This window comes from Crocuta crocuta, unplaced genomic scaffold (assembly GCF_008692635.1).
Source record: "Crocuta crocuta isolate KB4526 unplaced genomic scaffold, BGI_CrCroc_1.0 scaffold175, whole genome shotgun sequence".
Classification (NCBI taxonomy): domain Eukaryota; kingdom Metazoa; phylum Chordata; class Mammalia; order Carnivora; family Hyaenidae; genus Crocuta; species Crocuta crocuta.
Genome location: NW_027530988.1, coordinates 3,052,075 through 3,069,135, shown reverse-complemented (window position 1 = coordinate 3,069,135; position 17,061 = coordinate 3,052,075). Strand labels below are relative to the sequence as shown.

Below are 17,061 nucleotides of genomic sequence, written 5' to 3'. Positions count from 1 at the left end.
TTTTCCTTCTGGAAGAACACTACCCCCAGGTTGCAAGCCAGTCTGCTCCTGTATTTCAGGCCTCAGCTCACAGATCATCTCCTCAGGGAGCTCTTCCCTGACTTTCCACCTCATTTGTTTTCCTGCCCCCTGGTCTCTTTAGCATATCACCCTATTTTATTTTATGTCCTGTCAAGCACTTCTTGACATTAGCATTAGCATGTTTGTTTATTTATTAAATTCTGTCTCTTTTCTCTGAAATGTGAGTTCAGTAAGAACAGAGACTGTATCTGTCTGGTTCACACTCCTGTCCCAGGATTTATAACAGGGCCTATCACAGAACTACACAAAAGATATCCGCTCCTTACCATTTTAAAAGCAACAATTTGCCATTAAAAAAATAATAATTTTTAAAGTTGGTGGGGGGAGTACCTGAGTTGCTCAATTGGTTGAGCATTCGACTTCGGTTCAGGTCATGATCTTAGAGTTCATGAGTCCAAGCCCCACACTGGGCTCTGTGCTGAGTGCTCAGAGCCTGGAGCCTGCTTTGGATTCTGTGTCTCCCTCTTCTCTCTGAATCTCCCCAGCTTGCGCTCTGTCTCTCAAAGATAAATAAACATTAACATTAAAAAAAATTTTTTTTGCAATGTTAATTTATTTTTGAGAGAGAGAGAGAGAGCGAGCAAGGGGAGGCACAGAGAGAGAGGGAGACACAGAGCTGAAGCAGGCTCCAGGCTCCGCGAGCTGTCAGCACAGAGCCCAATGCAGGGCTCAAACTGATGCACCAGGAGATCATGACCTGAGCCAAAGCCAGACAGATGCTTAACCAACTGAGCCACCCAGGCACACACACGCCAATATATTTTTTTAAAGCAACAACTTGCAAGATGTGACTTATAATTTTCCCTCAAATTTATGGAGCAAACTCCAGTGGTATCCCTACATTTTTAATAACAAATGAACAAACTGCCCCATAGAGTGCCATGATTTATTTGATTAATCTCTCCTTCCTGGAACTTTAAGTCTTCCCAATGTTCTGCTCTTACATGCAGAGCTGGGACAAATACCCTTGTACGAGTGCATATATCTTTGTGCTCATTTTTTATTTCCCTAAAATAACCTACTAAAGTGAGTTATTGGGGAAAAGGGATTGAGCATATGTAAGGTGGTTGAAACATTTTGCTAATTGGTTTCCAGAAAGATAGAGCAGCAACACAACAATATCTCTTTTTAATGAACACCTGGGAGAAAACGTGAGCACTTGCGATTTCTAACAACTTTGTAACTTGCTTCACATTTGTTCATTTCACCCTGGCCCCTGTGGTTTATTAGAGTTCAAACACGTTTGAAATCTTCAGAAAGGAAAACACGGAAGGGTGGTACTATTCTCCAAACACTTGGGGGAAGGAAGCAAATACATACTGAATTCCTACTGTGAGTTAAGTTCAAACTGGGTGCTTGATAGTGCCATCTCCTTTAATTCTGTGCAGCTGGGCATTTGAATCCCTAGTGTCTCGGCTTCCTGTGCTCTGGCTCCAGGCCTCTAGCTCTCCTCCACTGGAATGTAAGCCCGTGAGGACAGGGACCTCCTCTCCCTTACTTACAGCTGATTCACACAGTCCATGGCATGCAGCATGTGCTCAATAAATGTCGAATGGAGGATGACCTAAACTGGAGGGTTATGGGGAGTTTGGGAGCTTGGGGGAGTGGAGGACTGTGGTTTGGAGCGTTTGTAGGAAACACGCATGGTGCATGACTAGACCAGCTCTAGGAAAGCGAGATCAGTGGGCACCCGGGGAGCTGAGTAATAACATCAGTACAGACTCCTACTGGGTCTGTACCTCAGAAAACTGTACGAGGAAAACCTATTTTATGCCAGTTTATATTCATTTATGTGATTTTTTTCCTTGACATCATTCTTTATATTACAGAGTGTTTTGTTTTGTTTTTAAATAACAAGAAGGTGTTCTGAGTCTTGGTTTTAAGAAATCCACTAGAGTTGCCCTCTCAGCCCGTGCCCCTGCACTAAAAAGGCAGGTCATTGTCTCGGAGTCGTCGTGACCCGTTTTGATTCTCCTGGGACGCCCGCTATACAAAGTTGATCCCTAGGGAGGAGGTGGATTCTTTGCATCAGTAGCCCCAGTGTAAAGAACCAGTGTTCCCTTTAATTCCTTCTGCCCTAAGATTTACAGCTGGCAATGTTAATGTGGACTGTGGTAGCCTCCACTAAGGCCTAACAGCAGGGAAGGGGACCATCCTAGGCTTGGAGAACCAGGCTTGATATGAGGGTCCCTGAACCCCAGCTGAGTGGGTTTGATTTGGCAAAGCTGATGGCTAATGCTAGAAGCCCCTGCAGCCCCCTGGCCCAGGGAGCAAAGTCCGGACCTGGTTGTTAAAGCCTGAGAGAGCACGTACCAACCACTGTGCTTGATTTTGTAAGAGGACATTGAGGAGGTAGAAGAAATACGGCAGATCCTGTGGACAGCAGGGCTCTCCCCAAATAAGCATAGAAGATGGAAGGCTGGCCCTTATGAACGGAGTGCTTGGAAAATTCTGGAAGAAGTAAAAACAGCAAAAGGATTTTATTTTCTGGATAATAAGCTAAGTAGAGCTAATTGCAAATACAAAAGCAAAAATTTATAAGATATGACTTATAAATGTTTCCCAGATTTATGGATAAGACTGTAGTGGTTGCTCTTCCTCTATTCCTTCCTTCCTTCTTTCCTCCCTCCCTCCCTCCCTCCATTCCTTCCTTCCTTTTTCTTTCTTTTTTGTTAAAGCTTACTTATTTATTTGAAGAGAGAGAGAGAGGAAGGGAGGGAGGGAGGGAGAGAGAGAATCCCAAGCAGGTTCCCTGCTGTCAAGCACAAGCCTGACACTGGGTTTGAACTCACAAACCATGAGAGCATGACCGGAGCTGAAATCAGAGTTGGAGGGTTTTGTTTTGTTTTTAAAAAAATTTTTTTAATGTTTTATTTATTTCTAGGAGAGAGAGAGAGACAGCGTGAACAGGGGAGGGTCAGAGAGAGAGGGAGTCACAGACTGAAACAGGCTCCAGGCTCTGAACTGGCAGTCAGCACAGAGCCCGACGTGGGGCTCGAACCCACGAACCGCGAGATCATGACCTAAGCGAAAGTCGGACGCTTAACCGACTAAGCCACCCAGGCGCCCCCAGAGTTGGAGGTTTTAACTGTCTGAGCCACCTAGGTGCCCCTGCACTTTATTTTATTTTATTATTTTATTTTAATGTTTATTTATTTTGAGAGAGAGAGAGAGATAGCAAGCAGAGGAGGGGCATAGAGATGGAGGCAGAGAATCTCAAGCAGGCTCTGTGGCTGTCAGTTCCGAGCCCGACTCAGGGCTTGAACTCACAAACTGTGAGATTATGACCTGAGCCCAAACCCAGAGTCAGACGCTTAACTAACTCAGCCACCTGGGGGCAGGGCGTGGGGGTGGGGGCTGTACTTTATTTTAAATAATGTTCATTTTTTAAATAAGGGCTACCTTCAGCTGTTCTAAGGTCTACCCTGGAAGGGAAGTTTTGTCCACAGTTGGACCACAATTTTACAGGAGGCATTGACTGAGAGGGTCCAGCCGTGGTGGTGACTAACGGACCCATTCTTTCACCTATTTGACAAATATTTAATGATGTGTGCCAAGCAATGAACTAAGTGCTGGCACACAGGACAACCCTAGTTCTGGCCCTATGGAGCTTATAGTCTGAGAAAGAAACATATTAATTGAATAACCGCATGAGACAAAGTAAATAGCTCTGAAGTTTATAGTAAAGGCATGTGGTTTAGCCTGGTTGTGGTGATTAGGGAAGTTTTCCCTAAATAGGTGACCCTGGAGCATATTTAGGCAGAGAGGGAAGGGTGATCATTGCAGACAAAAGGAATAGCCTGTGCAAAGATCCTGTGGTAGAAGGGAGTCTGGAAGAGTAAGCAAGACTCAAACAAAGAGAGTATGGCTAAGGCAGAGGAGCAAAGGGCAGAGTGGAGGAGGTGGAGTTGAGGAGTTGAGGGCACAGGGCCACACAAGGTGCCTCATAGGCCAGATTCAGATCTTTGTCTGCCCTAGAGTAGTGGGAAGCCTTTGAAAACTTTAAGCACTTGGAGATGACATGACCAGATTGTGTTTTGAACAGATTATTCTGCCTGTAGTGTCAAGAATAGCTTGGAGCAGGGCTGGAGTGGAAGCAGAGACACCCCGGAAGGCAACTTTATGCTAGAGATGGTAGTTTGGACCAGAGTGGGGGTGCTGGAGACAGAGTGGCAAAAGCTTGGAGGAGTGCCTAGGGGATAGAATTTACCGGACTTGGGGAAGGATGGGATGCGGCTGGGTGGAGGGTGGAGAGGGACAGTGCTAAGAAAACCCCTGGGTTTCAGGTTTGTGGAAGAGGACCAGTTGCATGCCATCCACTGATAACAGGGACAGGTGTTTGTCACCAGAGAGAAGAAACTGCAGGAGAAGTTGAGGCTCAGAGACACAGAGTCAATCCCCTTTGCATAGCTCTCTTCTACCCGGAAATTTTCCTTCAGGTGACTTGGAGGATTTGGTTTTGGTTTAAATGAAGCTGTTCCCTTACCCCAGGGGTTCTTTGAGCACGGTCTGTAGACCACTTACATTAGAATCAACTGAGATGTTAATTAAGAATTCAGATTTCTGGGTGCAAGCATAAACCGCATGAACGCGGATCCCTGGAGCAGAGGCCAAGAAGTCTGCATTTTAACAAGCTCACTAAGAGGTTGACCCCTGTGCACGGTAAGGACTGAGAACAATCACCTTCTATTTTTCTTCTCAGCTGTACTGTCCTCGCTGCCAACACCCTTCTGGGGCCAACAGTAGCCAAGAGACTACTTGCCCGAAGTTCTGAGTTCTGACCACTTGTCTTCTTGAACCTTCGAATTTAAGAAGGCTTGCAAGACAAGGGGCTTCTAAGGCAGTAAAAAAGGCGGCTAAAAAGGAGCTGTTTGTATTAGATGTAAACACACAAACAAAGGTTCTGTATGTACAAGAAAGAAACAAGGTCTTCTGTCAAGAGGCTCCCAGCCAGTAGGGGTGACGGACATGTAAATATTCAGAATACAATGCGTATGTAGTACTTACTATGAGCCAGGCACTATTTCAAGTGCTTTATATTTACTAATTTATTTAATCCTTACAATGACCTTCCAAGATAGGTTCTGCATGACAATGGTGGTGATAAAAAGATGTATTGAGGACCCCAAGAAGAGAACTCTGATGGACTTCATGGAGGTGGAGGAACCACAAAAGATGAGAACAAGTCAAGTCCAAGAGGCATGGAGGTCAGAGGAATCCTCCAGTACGTGCCAGGCACAGANTAAATATTCAGAATACAATGCGTATGTAGTACTTACTATGAGCCAGGCACTATTTCAAGTGCTTTATATTTACTAATTTATTTAATCCTTACAATGACCTTCCAAGATAGGTTCTGCATGACAATGGTGGTGATAAAAAGATGTATTGAGGACCCCAAGAAGAGAACTCTGATGGACTTCATGGAGGTGGAGGAACCACAAAAGATGAGAACAACTCAAGTCCAAGAGGCATGGAGGACAGAGGAATCCTCCAGTACGTGCCAGGCACAGGAATGTAAGACGACACACTATACTTGGAAAATGAAAAGTTTGATGAAGTCTGGCATAAAGGTGCATAAGTGCAAAGTGGCAAGGAGTATGGATGAAGAGAAGTTTGGCTAGATCATTAAAACTGCTTTTGCCATATTTTGGAATTGGGCTTTCTTTTGAAAGAGAGAACTTTCAATTAGGAATGATATGCTCAGTTTTGCATTTCACAAGATTCATGATGAAAGCAACGTGGAAAAGAAATTAGAAAGGAGTTGGGATGAAGATGGGAGGTTGGTGAGAGACAGGAAAACTTGAAATAGGAAAGAGGTAGTGAAAATGAAAATGGGGCTGGGTTGGAAGGTTCCATAAGAAGTAGAACTGATTAGGGGCGCCTGGGTGGCTTAGTCGGTTAAGCATCCGACTTTCACTTAGGTCATGATCTCGCGGTTTGTGGGTTCGTGCCCCGCGTCGGCTCTGTGCTGACTGCCGGCTCAGAGCCTGGAGCCTGTTTCAGTCTGTGACTCCCTCTCTCTCTGACCCTCCCCTGCTCACACTGTCTCTCTCTCTCTCTCCTAGAAATAAATAAAACATAAAAAAAAAAAAAGTAGAACTGATTAGACTTGATGATGGATTACATTTGGAGAGGAGGGAGGACTGAGTTAAGGGCCATGGGCTTGGTTTCTCACCCACAGGTGAGAAGAGGTGCCCTGCACAGAAATATAGAGCCCAGGAGGAAGAGCAGAATTTAAAAGGGAAGATAACTTTCAGTGTTCTATCCAGAAGTCGCTGTGAATCACCTCAGCAGAATGACCTTAGGTGACTCAAGGAGGGATCCTGCAGGCACTACCTCTAAGAAGGGAGATGGTTCAAGCAAGGGTAGTTCCACTAAATCCCTGCAATGTAGTCAGGGAAGGTAATTCATTCAACTAACTTTTTTTTTTTTTTCAAAGAAAAAATTCTAATGCTTATTTAATTTTTGAGAGAGTGTGTGTGTGTGAGGGGAAGGACACGGGGGCGGACAGAAGATCCCAAGCAGGCTCTGTGCTGACAGCACAGAGCCCAATATGGGGCTGGAACTCACAGACCATGAGATTATGACCTGAGCCAAAGTCAGATGCTTAACCAACTGAGCCACCCAGGCGCATCTCTTTCAACGATCATTTAAAGAATATACCCTTGTGTGCCAGGTTCTTGTGCTTGGTGATGAAAATAATGGAGAGGCACCAGTTAAAGTGGCAAGGAGATGGACAAGTCAATCACATTGAGGGGCTGGGCTGAGTGGAGTAAGTCAATAACGGAAATCCGAAAAAGGAAATTAATTTTTCATTTATTTGAAAATTACAGGATACAAAAAAAAAAGATATCAAACACAGAAAAGCACAATTACCGACGTCTGACCATCCAGAGGAAACCAAGTTAATTAATAACCTGATGTATCTTTTCAAACTTTATTTTTTAAAGACAGGCGCCCTCTCCTGTTTTGTAAAAGGAACAATCGAAATCTTGCCTCCCGCCACAAGGGAAGGCTTTGCAGGCTTTGCTTTGAGGCCAGGATTTAAGGAATCGTAATTCAGTAGCGAAGAAGACGGGGAAGGGCAAGTCGTGATCATCGTTCCGGGACAACAAAGCCAAGCCTTAGAGAAGGACATGACTTTGTAGGCGCCGCGAAGAAGCAAGGGCCCGAAGGGCCTCGATGAGCAGTCGCACCGCGCGGAGGTAACGGAAGGGGCGCCCTATCTGTTGGGGCGTGGCCTCGTGACGCAACGTCGGGTCTCCCTGCCTGACGGGCCATTGGTTCTCCATTACCGCCCTTTTCCGGGGCAGGGAGACCGGCCGCAGAGCCGGAAGCGAAGTAGCCGTCGTCTCCAGGGGGCGGCGGTGTGGAAAACAGCGAACCTGGTGCCATTGTAGCTGGCCAGCTTCTCCATTCAGGCTCCGTCCCGAGTTGAAGACCTCCAGGATTCTGGTGGCCTATGGAAGGGATCAGACCGTGAAGTACCAGGCAGAGATCCAAATAGCCCAGCCACTGAGAGGCACCGGAAGCTTCGCCTCTAGAGTGAAGGCTCGCCTTGGAGGAAGGAACCCAGAGGGCCTGCCCCCGGGGCGGAGCCCGCCGACCATGGCCACGCCCCCAGGGGCCGGTCCCGCAGCTCTGCGCTTCGCTGCCGCGGCCACCTGGCGAGTGATGCGGGGACGCTGCGTGGAGCATTTCCCCCGAGTATTAGAGTTTCTGCGATCACTGCGCGCTGCTGCCCCTGGCTTGGTTCGCTACCGCCACCATGAACGCCTCTGTATGGGTCTGAAGGCCAAGGTATTGGAGCCATTAGCAGCTGGAAGTCGGGAAAGGGGCGGGATGCGATGGGACCGGCCAAGGGCCGACTGCTTGGGGTTGGGACTGGTTGGAAAAGGGCAGCTTGCCCCGAAGTGGAGATTCTGATCTAGTACGCTTCACAGGTAGTGGTGGAGCTGATCCTGCAGGGCCAGCCGTGGGCCCAAGTTCTGAACGCCCTACATCATCACTTCCCAGAGTCTGGACCTGTAGTGCGGGACCCGAAAGCTGTGAGTAATCCCTGGAACAAGCCCTATCCCCAGTTAACACTGGGTGCCACAAAGTTGCTTCCCCTGGCCACTGGATCCTGGGGACTAAATTTTCTGCTTTTCCTTACCCTCAACAGACAAAGCAGGATCTGAGGAAGATCTCGGAGGCACAGAAAACCTTTTGCCAACAGGTGAAGCAACTAGCAGAGACCCCTGTGGACTTGGCTTCCAAGCTGCAGGTGAGACTGGCTGGTTTGGAAGCTATTATGTGGCTAACTTGCCCTAGTCCTCTTCTGACCTGCTTCTCTCCTCACTCCAGGAACTTGAACAAGAGTATGGAGAACCCTTTTTGGTTGCCATGGAAAAGCTGTTTTTTGAATACTTGTGTCAGCTGGAAAAGGCACTGCCCGCACCGCAGGCACAGCAGGTTTCGTTGGGGGCAAAGTAAGGGCGGAGTGTGGGATGGTCATTATCAAGGACTGTGGTCTTCATGCCTCTCATGCTCTGCCCACAGCTTCAGGATGTGCTGAGCTGGATGCAGCCTGGAGTTTCTATCACTTCTTCTTTTGCCTTGAGCCAATATGGTGTGGACATGGGGTGGCCACTTCCAGGTACTAGGACCATCTGGGAGAATTAGGAACTTGGGGTGGACTGTTTGGCCTGAGACCTTCTGAGATGGGCTACTGGAAGTGTTACATGGGCCTGAGGCATAAAAAACCAGACGGAGTTGTGTTACTATCGCTTCTCTTTGTAAGGAGCTTCATTTTCTTTTTCAGAGCGCTTGGTTACCGATTCAGAGAGCGTGACAGAGCCCGTGGAGCAGGGCCCTCCTCAGCAACCAAAGCTAGCACTTCATGATGCATTGCCAAAAGCTAGGCCTAGCTCATACCCTTCTCGGGGACCAGCCTCAAGGAAGCACCCAGAACCTTTGGCTGGCCACCACTTCAACCTGGCCCCTCTAGGCCGGCGAAGAATCCAGTCCCAATGGGCATCCACTAAGGCAGGCCACAAGGAACGCCCCACAGTCATGCTGTTCCCCTTTAGGAGCCTGGGTTCACCAAGCCAGATCGTATCAGAGCCCAAGAGCAGGGAAGAACATGAAACGCACATGGCAGATCCAGCAGGTGCTGTGGGCACGAGAGCAGCTTCCACTGCAAAGTCTAAGAGTCCATCCCAGAGCCTGGGGGGAAGGGCTCTGAAGGAGACCCCAGTTGACTTATTTGCTTCAGAGCAAGAAGAGTGAGTGGAACAGTTTCTTCTCCTTGCAAACAGCCCATTCTTTGCCCGTTTTCCCTTTACCTTATCTTCTTTGTTTGCCCCTACTTCAGGAATTGCTTGGTTTGCCCCATGGACCCCCTGAGACTGTCATTATCACCTCCTAAAGCTAGGAAGCCAGGTAAGTATCCTGGGTCAGGACTGGGTCAGCCCGCCTCCTCTCCTGGGGACTCTTGAGGGCCTGTTCACCTAGAAGGGTGCTTTGACTGTGGTTTCCTTCCTGCAGTGTGTCCTCCATCTCTGTGCAGCTCTGTCATTACCATAGGGGACTTGGTTCTGGACTCTGATGAAGAAGAAAATGGCCAGAGGGAAGGAAGGGTGAGTAGGAAGGAACAGAAAGCTGGGGAAGGGGATGAACAGAACAGGACAGAGAAACCCACATGCTCCAGAATAGGAGGGCTCGGGGAATGAAGCTGATGATAGGATTTCCCTGCTCCCTTCTCTGCAGGAGTCTCTGGAAAACTATCAGAAGACAAAGTTTGGCACCTTGATCCCTACCTTCTATGAATACCTCCCTACTTCTGGCCTCAGTGCTGTGTCTGTCCCTTCCATGACCATACAGACAGGTCTAGACACTTACGATAGGACTGGAATTCCCTCTGTACTCCGCTTATCTCCCTTAGCCCTACATACAGTTTAGTGGAAATAAAGTGGAAGCCCAGGCTTGGGTTACCTGACTGCCTTGCTAAAATTACTTTGTAATACTTGTTAATTAAAATTTGGATTCATTAAAACACTGTCTTCGTGTGAGGGAGGGGAATTAAGGCTTCCATAAAGTCAGTATAGGTCGTCATTCCTTAGAACTGGCTTCTCCAGGGCTGGAGGAATCCCTTTGCCTTTCTACTTTCCCTGGAAAATGTTGTGCAGATGTGCCAAAAATGGTCGATAGCCTGGAAGAGAAATTTCCCTTTGCTATTCTAAAAATATCTATGTGCTCTGATACCAGAATGTGCTTTGTAAATATTCATGCTGCCAGGTTACCTGGGGGTGGTGGCACTGAAATGGAGATATTTCATGGGAAAATACTCCCTGTCCTTGACTCTACTGGGTCAGTGCCAACTCCACTTCCACTTGCCCCGGAGCAGCACCCAGATGCCAGCCTTGTGCAGAAAGATCCAGAATCTCTTTAAAGTCACTGGGATATCTTTATTGAGATACTTAAAATATATCAACATTTCTGAGCTTTTTAGGTGTTCGAAGATACTATATAATGAAGCTCACTAACAAAACATGATTTCAGGAGACTAACTCGTCCAGACCAAGGCCACATTAAACACTTAGGTAGGAACCATTATCTTTTCCTTTCAATAATCTTCCAGATGCTGGGTCCCCAGGTTTGCATTTGAGGATCTTACTTCATTCCCTCCGCCTGCCTTCCTTGCTTCCTCTCCAGTGAATACCCTGGGCATTTTGTGTGTACCGAGTACAGAATTATTGCAGAAGCCCTCAGGAGTGAGGCGGCAGGAAATAACCGAGTGATAAACAGCCACAGTAGCTGACATGCGTGAGGAGCCCATCGGGAGGCCCTGGGCTAGGGTGCTTGTGCTCAGGTCTAGCTGTCATCACTGAAGATTGGATTCACCTGCTGGGTGACTCGGATGAAGGTGGTTCTCCGGCTCAACTCCTTCAGTTTAGCTGCTCCCACATAGGTACATGTGGAACGGATGCCTCCAAGGATGTCTCGGATGGTATGGTCCACGTCCCCTTTAAAGGGCACCTCCACCATCTTGCCCTCTGAGGCCCTTAGAGGAGGAAAAACTTTGTAGCCTTTTCTTTTTGGATTTCTTAAGCCCAGCAGCTCTTCCCCAGCCTCTAGTATTTAGCGCCAGTTCACCACTTTTCCTCCCAATAACTGTCCCACGCATCTCCCAGCAGCCAGGAGCTCTGTCACCACCCTGCTTAGTCACACTTTCCAGGAACCCTCCACACACCTGTATTCAGCCACGCCCCCAGCATACTTCTTCATGGCCATTTCAGAACTCATCCCATAGAAGAGCTTGTACTTCTTGCCGTCTTTCTCGATGAGCTCACCACCTGACTCACTGTGTCCAGCCAGCATGCCACCCAGCATCACAAAGTCAGCTCCTGCCCCTGTCAGCACCAACAAGGGGCAAAGAGAATTGCATCTGGCCCAGGTGCCCACATGCCCGCCCTCAGAAGCAACTCATGCGAAATTCTCAGTCCTGACAATGATTCTAACATCTTCCTGGTTTTGTTTCCCTAGCTGACCCACAACCCACACAGGCCTGCTCTGCACTGGCCTTTACTCTTCAGTGAGCCTGATTTTCCCAAGAATTTAAAAAGAGCCTCTGTAAATCCCTTGCCTGGCTTTTTTTTTTTTTTTTTTTTCTGCTTTTACCATCTTCTGGTCATTTCTTTTTACTGTGTGCAGTTAAACAAGACTCACTCCAAGTGTCCCAAGGTCCCAAGGGCAAAGGTCTGTAACTTTAGTCCCAACGGTCTGAGGGATGCTACAGATGGACCTGGCCTACTGGGTGGTCTGTATCAGTCTCAGGGTTTCCCTGCTGGCTTGCCCCAGGTGACACCACAGGCTTCAGGGTCACTAGTTCATATTGTCAAAGAATCTGAATGGCTCTCTTAGCCTTTTCAAGCCTGATCCTTGACCCTCAGAGGTGACTTATCGTCTTCTACAGGACCCTCCATCCACACTCTCCCAGCACGCTTACCGAAAGCCTTGGCCACATCCCCAGGACAGCTGCAGCCTCCATCCTGCAAAGTGAAGAATGCTATGAAGAGATAACGTGGTTTTCTAGGAGCACCAGGAGCGATGTCCCCTGGCCCACCTCAAAGGTGACAGGAACCCAGGAGTCCTGATCCACTGCTACCACAGCTTCCACACCCAGCAGAACACTCAGATCTCTGGCAGCCTCATTCCCTCCCCTGCCCCTGGCCTTACTGAAATGATGTGGCCTTTGAGGCCATGAGCAGCATCTGCACACTCCATCACCGCACTGAGCTGTGGATACCCCACTCCAGTTTTCTTCCGAGTGGTGCACACGGAACCTGAGAAGAACATGAGAACAGTGAAGTGCCCACCAGAGGGGCAGCCAGTGGCCCACCGTGAACTAGCTTACCTGGTCCTATTCCCACTTTGATGATGTCAGCCCCAGAGAGGATCAGCTCTTCTACCATCTCTCCTGTTACCACATTCCCTGCCTGAGACAGAGCAATCAAAACAGAGCTCTCTCGGGGGTTGGAAACGAGAGAGGAGGCTGCGTGCCTCACGCTGAGAATACAGTGTGCCTGGACCATGACCAACATTACTACAGAGAAGGTACCTAGGTTCCCTCTACTGGGAAAGAGCTCTGCTTCCCAAGCTGAGGTAAGGGGGTGAGTGGCCAGTGTCAACTGTCGCATGAGGGTAAAGTTGGGGTACAACTGGACCAAGGCCAAAGCTGATCCATAGATTTATCTCCCCGTCTCTGCCAAGAGACGCAAACATATCCTGCTCTTAAGCTGTTACATCATAAAATCTCTGGCTTCAGGGAAAGGGGAAAACGTGGTAATGAAAGCTGAATACCCATTTGCACAGCTCTATTTATTTTTGAAGGACAGTACAGAGACTCCTTGATGATATGGAGAAAATGAGGCCTTGTCATCACTCCCCAAAGCTTGTAAAAAAAAAATAATAAAACTTATTTCATGCGACTCCTTTAATATTCTAGTACATGTCCATTTCAACGAACACCATGGGTGGGTACAAGGCATGTGAAAAGGGACAGAGATCACTGCGCTAACCAAGCTAAACATTTTAAGTGTGGGACCGTGCATTAGCACCCAGCGCCAAGATTAAGTAACCTAGGAAAATCAAAATGCAGTAGAGGAGAAATGAACTGATGTAACAAAATGGAGTGTCAGGGAAGACTGGGAGGAAGAGGAACATACCATGATGGTGTGTTTGGGGAAACGCTTCCGCACGTCCTTTACAAACTCAACAAAGTGCTCAGAGTAGCCATTTGCCACGTCCAGGCATATATATTTCACTTGGGGAATAGCTTCCAGTATCTGTTCCAGTTGCTCAAAATCAGAAGAGCCCATGCCTGAGCTGGCAGCCAAATGCTGTGAAAGAAACAGAGCCATTGAGAGGCATGAGACAGTCTGTGGCAGGTCACAAATGACCCAGTGAGAAACCAACAGGGCTGGGAAGGTAAGGGTTAGTCCTCGGGAAGCCAAAAAGATTCGTAGAGGGGCGCCTGGGTGGCTTAGTCGGTTAAACGTCCAACTCTTGAGTTTGGCTCGGGTCAGGATCTCACAGTTCGTGAGACTGAGCCCCACACTGGGCCCTGCACTGACAGCATGGCCTGCTTGAAATTCTGTTTGTGCCCCTCCCCCACTCGTGTGCATGTATGTGCTCTCTCAAATAAATAAATTAAAAGAAAAATTCCTGGAAAACTGGGATAAAGAAGGAACCAGGAAAAGACTAGTGTTACCTCAAGACAGTCAGGATTCTGGCTAGCAAATTCTTTCCACTGCTCGAGGCTGTAGTGTTTATGGACAGCTGTGAAGAGGGAGAACTGGGGAGAAGAAAGAGTCATCAAAAAGGAGAGAACTTAACTATAACATCTCTTTTTCTAGAAATAGACCTTTACAGTATTCTCTGAGAAAGAAACTGACTGAACTTTGAAAAGCAACTTGAAGAAGCCACTGATTGAGTTGGGATTTTAGTTTAACTCTTATTCTCCCTATAAATACCAGTAGGGCTTTTTGCCATAAGCTAGTGCTTGTCTGACTGACCCTCTGGCCCAAGTACTAAGTCATCTGGACTGGATTTCACATGTCAGAAGATACAGGGGCTTTGGACTTAGGTGACAGAGACAAGCTGTTGCTGCAGTGGAACAAGGAGCAGACAAGGAAATAACCAGTATCTGCCTGCACGGACTCAGTCCCTCCACCTATGGTAACCTAGTACTGAACTAGGTTCTATTTTTTGGAATCTTCTGGTCCAATAATTCAGTGAGTCTAAATGCTCATAAAAGGTCAGACCTTAAAGTGCTACCCCATTCTTTCTCCATCTCCACTGGAGTAAAGGACAAATTTTCTGGAGACACAGACCAATCTAAAAAGTCCATTTCATTCCATCTATTTCAGTCAACCAAGTTTAAGGATACAATTAACTTTTCAGACTTGGATTCCCTGGGTCAACAAATTGCCAACAATATCCCAATGCTTTGAGAAAGGCATTCAGAAACTGCTGTGAATACTGGTACTTGTGCTTTCAAAATCCAGACATGCAAACAGACAAGAGAGCAGTTAACAGAGACCCAAATCTTGCAACTGACAAGAAATCCAAGGAAGTCATGTATCAGCCAGCAGTAAGGACATGCTATTGCTATACTTAACTCATCAGCACTACCCCACTAAACGTGGTATTGAATTCTGCTTTCTCAGCAACACTTTGCTATCAACATGCTGATCCACAAAGAAAAATCACTCTAGAAGGTCAGTAGACCTTGGAGATATATAGGTATAGTGTGACACAATGAGCACATCCAATTATGCACCAAGCTGTAGATCTAGAAAAAAGATGCTGATATCCAACCTTATGATTACTGTGAAACTTGGCTCTATCTCTAAAATCTGATTTCTTTAGCATTCATCAGCAGTACTGAAAAGCCAGTCTCAACATAAAGCATTAAGCCAGCCCCCACAAGGTCCATGCAGTATAGCATGTCTGTTAATGCTGAAGTCAGAGTCACCATTCCTCAACTCTACTGGGCAGAGCAGGCTGACAATGGACAAAAAGAAGATTCCTATGCAGTTAGTGAATGGCAACAGCAATAAAGTGCTAAGTATAACTGTCAACTTCAGAGAAGTGACAACAGACATTCCACAAAGACTTACAGCAGTCAAAAATAGAGAAAGGGAGATGAAGTCCTTAAGGCTAACAAGAGCCACTAGCAGCAGCAGAATCCATCAACCAGGGCTACATAGCTTAACCAGAAGAATGCATATGTTCCTTGAGTGCCCGGAAGAACTATCTACCTTCTCAGCTACAAGTATAGAGGCAGGTAATATTACTGACGGGAGCAGCATCTTTTATTTTCAAAGTGAACAATAACCTGTGTATAAGAAAAACATTAAAAAAAAAACACATTCCATTTTGAGCACAGGGACTCCCAGGAACCTAGGACTTGAGGAAGATTAAAAAAATAAAAATAGGATAGCAGATATGAAAGAAAAACTTAGTAAGCTACTTCTCTAGGATCTAGCTAGGAATTTTTGAATGCTCAAACTCTATTTAGTTTCTGGACTAAAATAGTGGACAGTGTCCTGAACAATGGTGTAACTGGAAGGGTGAATGTGATTTGGAGGGGGTGACCTGGGTGGTGAGAGAAGTTGGCAGGGTGTATATAAATTGCTGGTCAGAACAAAAGTGAAAGTTATGTATCAGAAAAATGGGGGAAAACTTAGCTTTGAATCTTACTAATTCAGGTGTGACTTTGAACTTACCATATAAAGAACATTGGTATTGGAGAAAATGGATAAAAAAGTAAATTAGAACATCCTATTACCTGCAAGACAGTTGACTTGGGGTGGGGGTGGGGATGCAAATACCTCTGCAGTCAGCCCATCCAACTGGAGGAGGAACCTGCATTAGGGAAGTCCTACCTTACAGAGAACCTTGGCTATCTCAAAGGTGCCCACGGTATCCATATTAGCAGCAATGATGGGGATCCCAGTGTACATTTGCTTTGAGTTCCGAAATGAAAAGGATCTTGTGAGATCCACCTGCAGACATGAACAGGATACTGAGCATTTCATTCATCAAGTAAGTGAGTACTGCAGGAGGACTGAGAACTGGAACTCTTTTTCAGTCCTGGCCCACCAGAAACTTGGGGTCAAGAAAGTGCAACTAGGAAAGTAGTCTCACCTCACTTCGAGACTTAAGGGTACTGCGTTTGGGCCTCAACAAGACATCCTTGAAGTCCAGTTTGACGTCGTTGTCGATGTGAGGCATGGCAGGGACCTCGGGATAGCGACAAATCTGAGAGCTGGAAGGTAGGAAAAGTCAGAAGCGGGGAGCTGAACCAATCTCCCCATAGGCCTTAATGCCTTGTTAAAGCTAACTGCATAACTCCTCTCTCTCCTTACTTTAACTGCAGAAGGCCAGGGCACTGGCTGAGGCATAGTCCCTGAAGACTCTCGCCTTATCTGCCTCATGGTGGCAATTACCCGCGGTATCTCCATCCCAGGTCCCATTTGTAGGGGAGAAGAATTGGGATGGAGTCTTGAAAGACCCTAAAAATGTGTATCCCCTCTCCCCACTACTCTTCCTTCTCCCCCCGCCCCTTGCAAAGAACAATTTGGGGTAAGAGGCTGATTTGGGGGTGAGAAGGAATGGGGGGTTCCCACAACTAGTTTCCGGAATAGGGGTACTCACTTCCTGTCGCCGTGGTCCAGGTGGCAGTTGACCAAAGTCGCCCTTGCTTAGCAACTAGGCTCGTGAAGCCCCGCTGAGCCTCGTGGGCCACGCCAACAGGTTCCGCTAATTACCAGCGAAAAGGATTCACTGAGGAATTCAGCTTCGGCGGCGGCCGTGCGAGGTCTTCTGGGTAACAGAGTTCACACACCGAGGTTGCCGTTGGATCCTAGGGGCGGAAGACTACGACTCCCAGGATGGGACGCGCGGAACTGTCCCCTTGCATGATGGGAG

The 17,061-nt window shown here is 47.3% G+C and overlaps 2 protein-coding genes across 4 annotated transcripts; one reads left to right on the top strand and one right to left on the bottom strand.

Annotated features, from left to right (window-relative positions):
• Positions 1 to 7,324: 7,324 nt before the first annotated feature.
• TINF2 (TERF1 interacting nuclear factor 2) lies at positions 7,325 to 13,064 on the top strand. 3 transcript variants are annotated; one of them, XM_077770462.1, is made up of 9 exons: positions 7,325 to 7,884; positions 8,028 to 8,132; positions 8,249 to 8,350; positions 8,431 to 8,538; positions 8,626 to 8,722; positions 8,888 to 9,350; positions 9,440 to 9,507; positions 9,613 to 9,704; positions 12,041 to 13,064. In XM_077770462.1, the coding sequence occupies exons 1-9, from the start codon at positions 7,693 to 7,695 to the stop codon at positions 12,125 to 12,127; spliced, it is 1,314 nt and encodes a 437-aa protein (XP_077626588.1). In that variant the 5' UTR covers positions 7,325 to 7,692; the 3' UTR covers positions 12,128 to 13,064. The 3 variants fall into 3 exon arrangements, with proteins under 3 accessions (XP_077626588.1, XP_077626589.1, XP_077626587.1); XM_077770463.1 differs by lacking the exon at positions 12,041 to 13,064 and adding an exon at positions 10,577 to 10,661; XM_077770461.1 differs by lacking the exon at positions 12,041 to 13,064 and adding an exon at positions 9,835 to 10,063 and having other exon boundaries at positions 7,326 to 7,884.
• Positions 10,512 to 16,984, bottom strand: GMPR2 (guanosine monophosphate reductase 2). Its single transcript, XM_077770464.1, has 10 exons — positions 16,789 to 16,984; positions 16,279 to 16,399; positions 16,017 to 16,136; positions 13,838 to 13,921; positions 13,293 to 13,466; positions 12,482 to 12,563; positions 12,304 to 12,410; positions 12,074 to 12,116; positions 11,318 to 11,477; positions 10,512 to 11,128 (listed from the first exon to the last, which is right to left on the bottom strand). The coding sequence occupies exons 2-10, from the start codon at positions 16,363 to 16,365 to the stop codon at positions 10,939 to 10,941; spliced, it is 1,047 nt and encodes a 348-aa protein (XP_077626590.1). The 5' UTR covers positions 16,366 to 16,399; positions 16,789 to 16,984; the 3' UTR covers positions 10,512 to 10,938.
• Between the last annotated feature and the right edge of the window lie 77 nt (positions 16,985 to 17,061).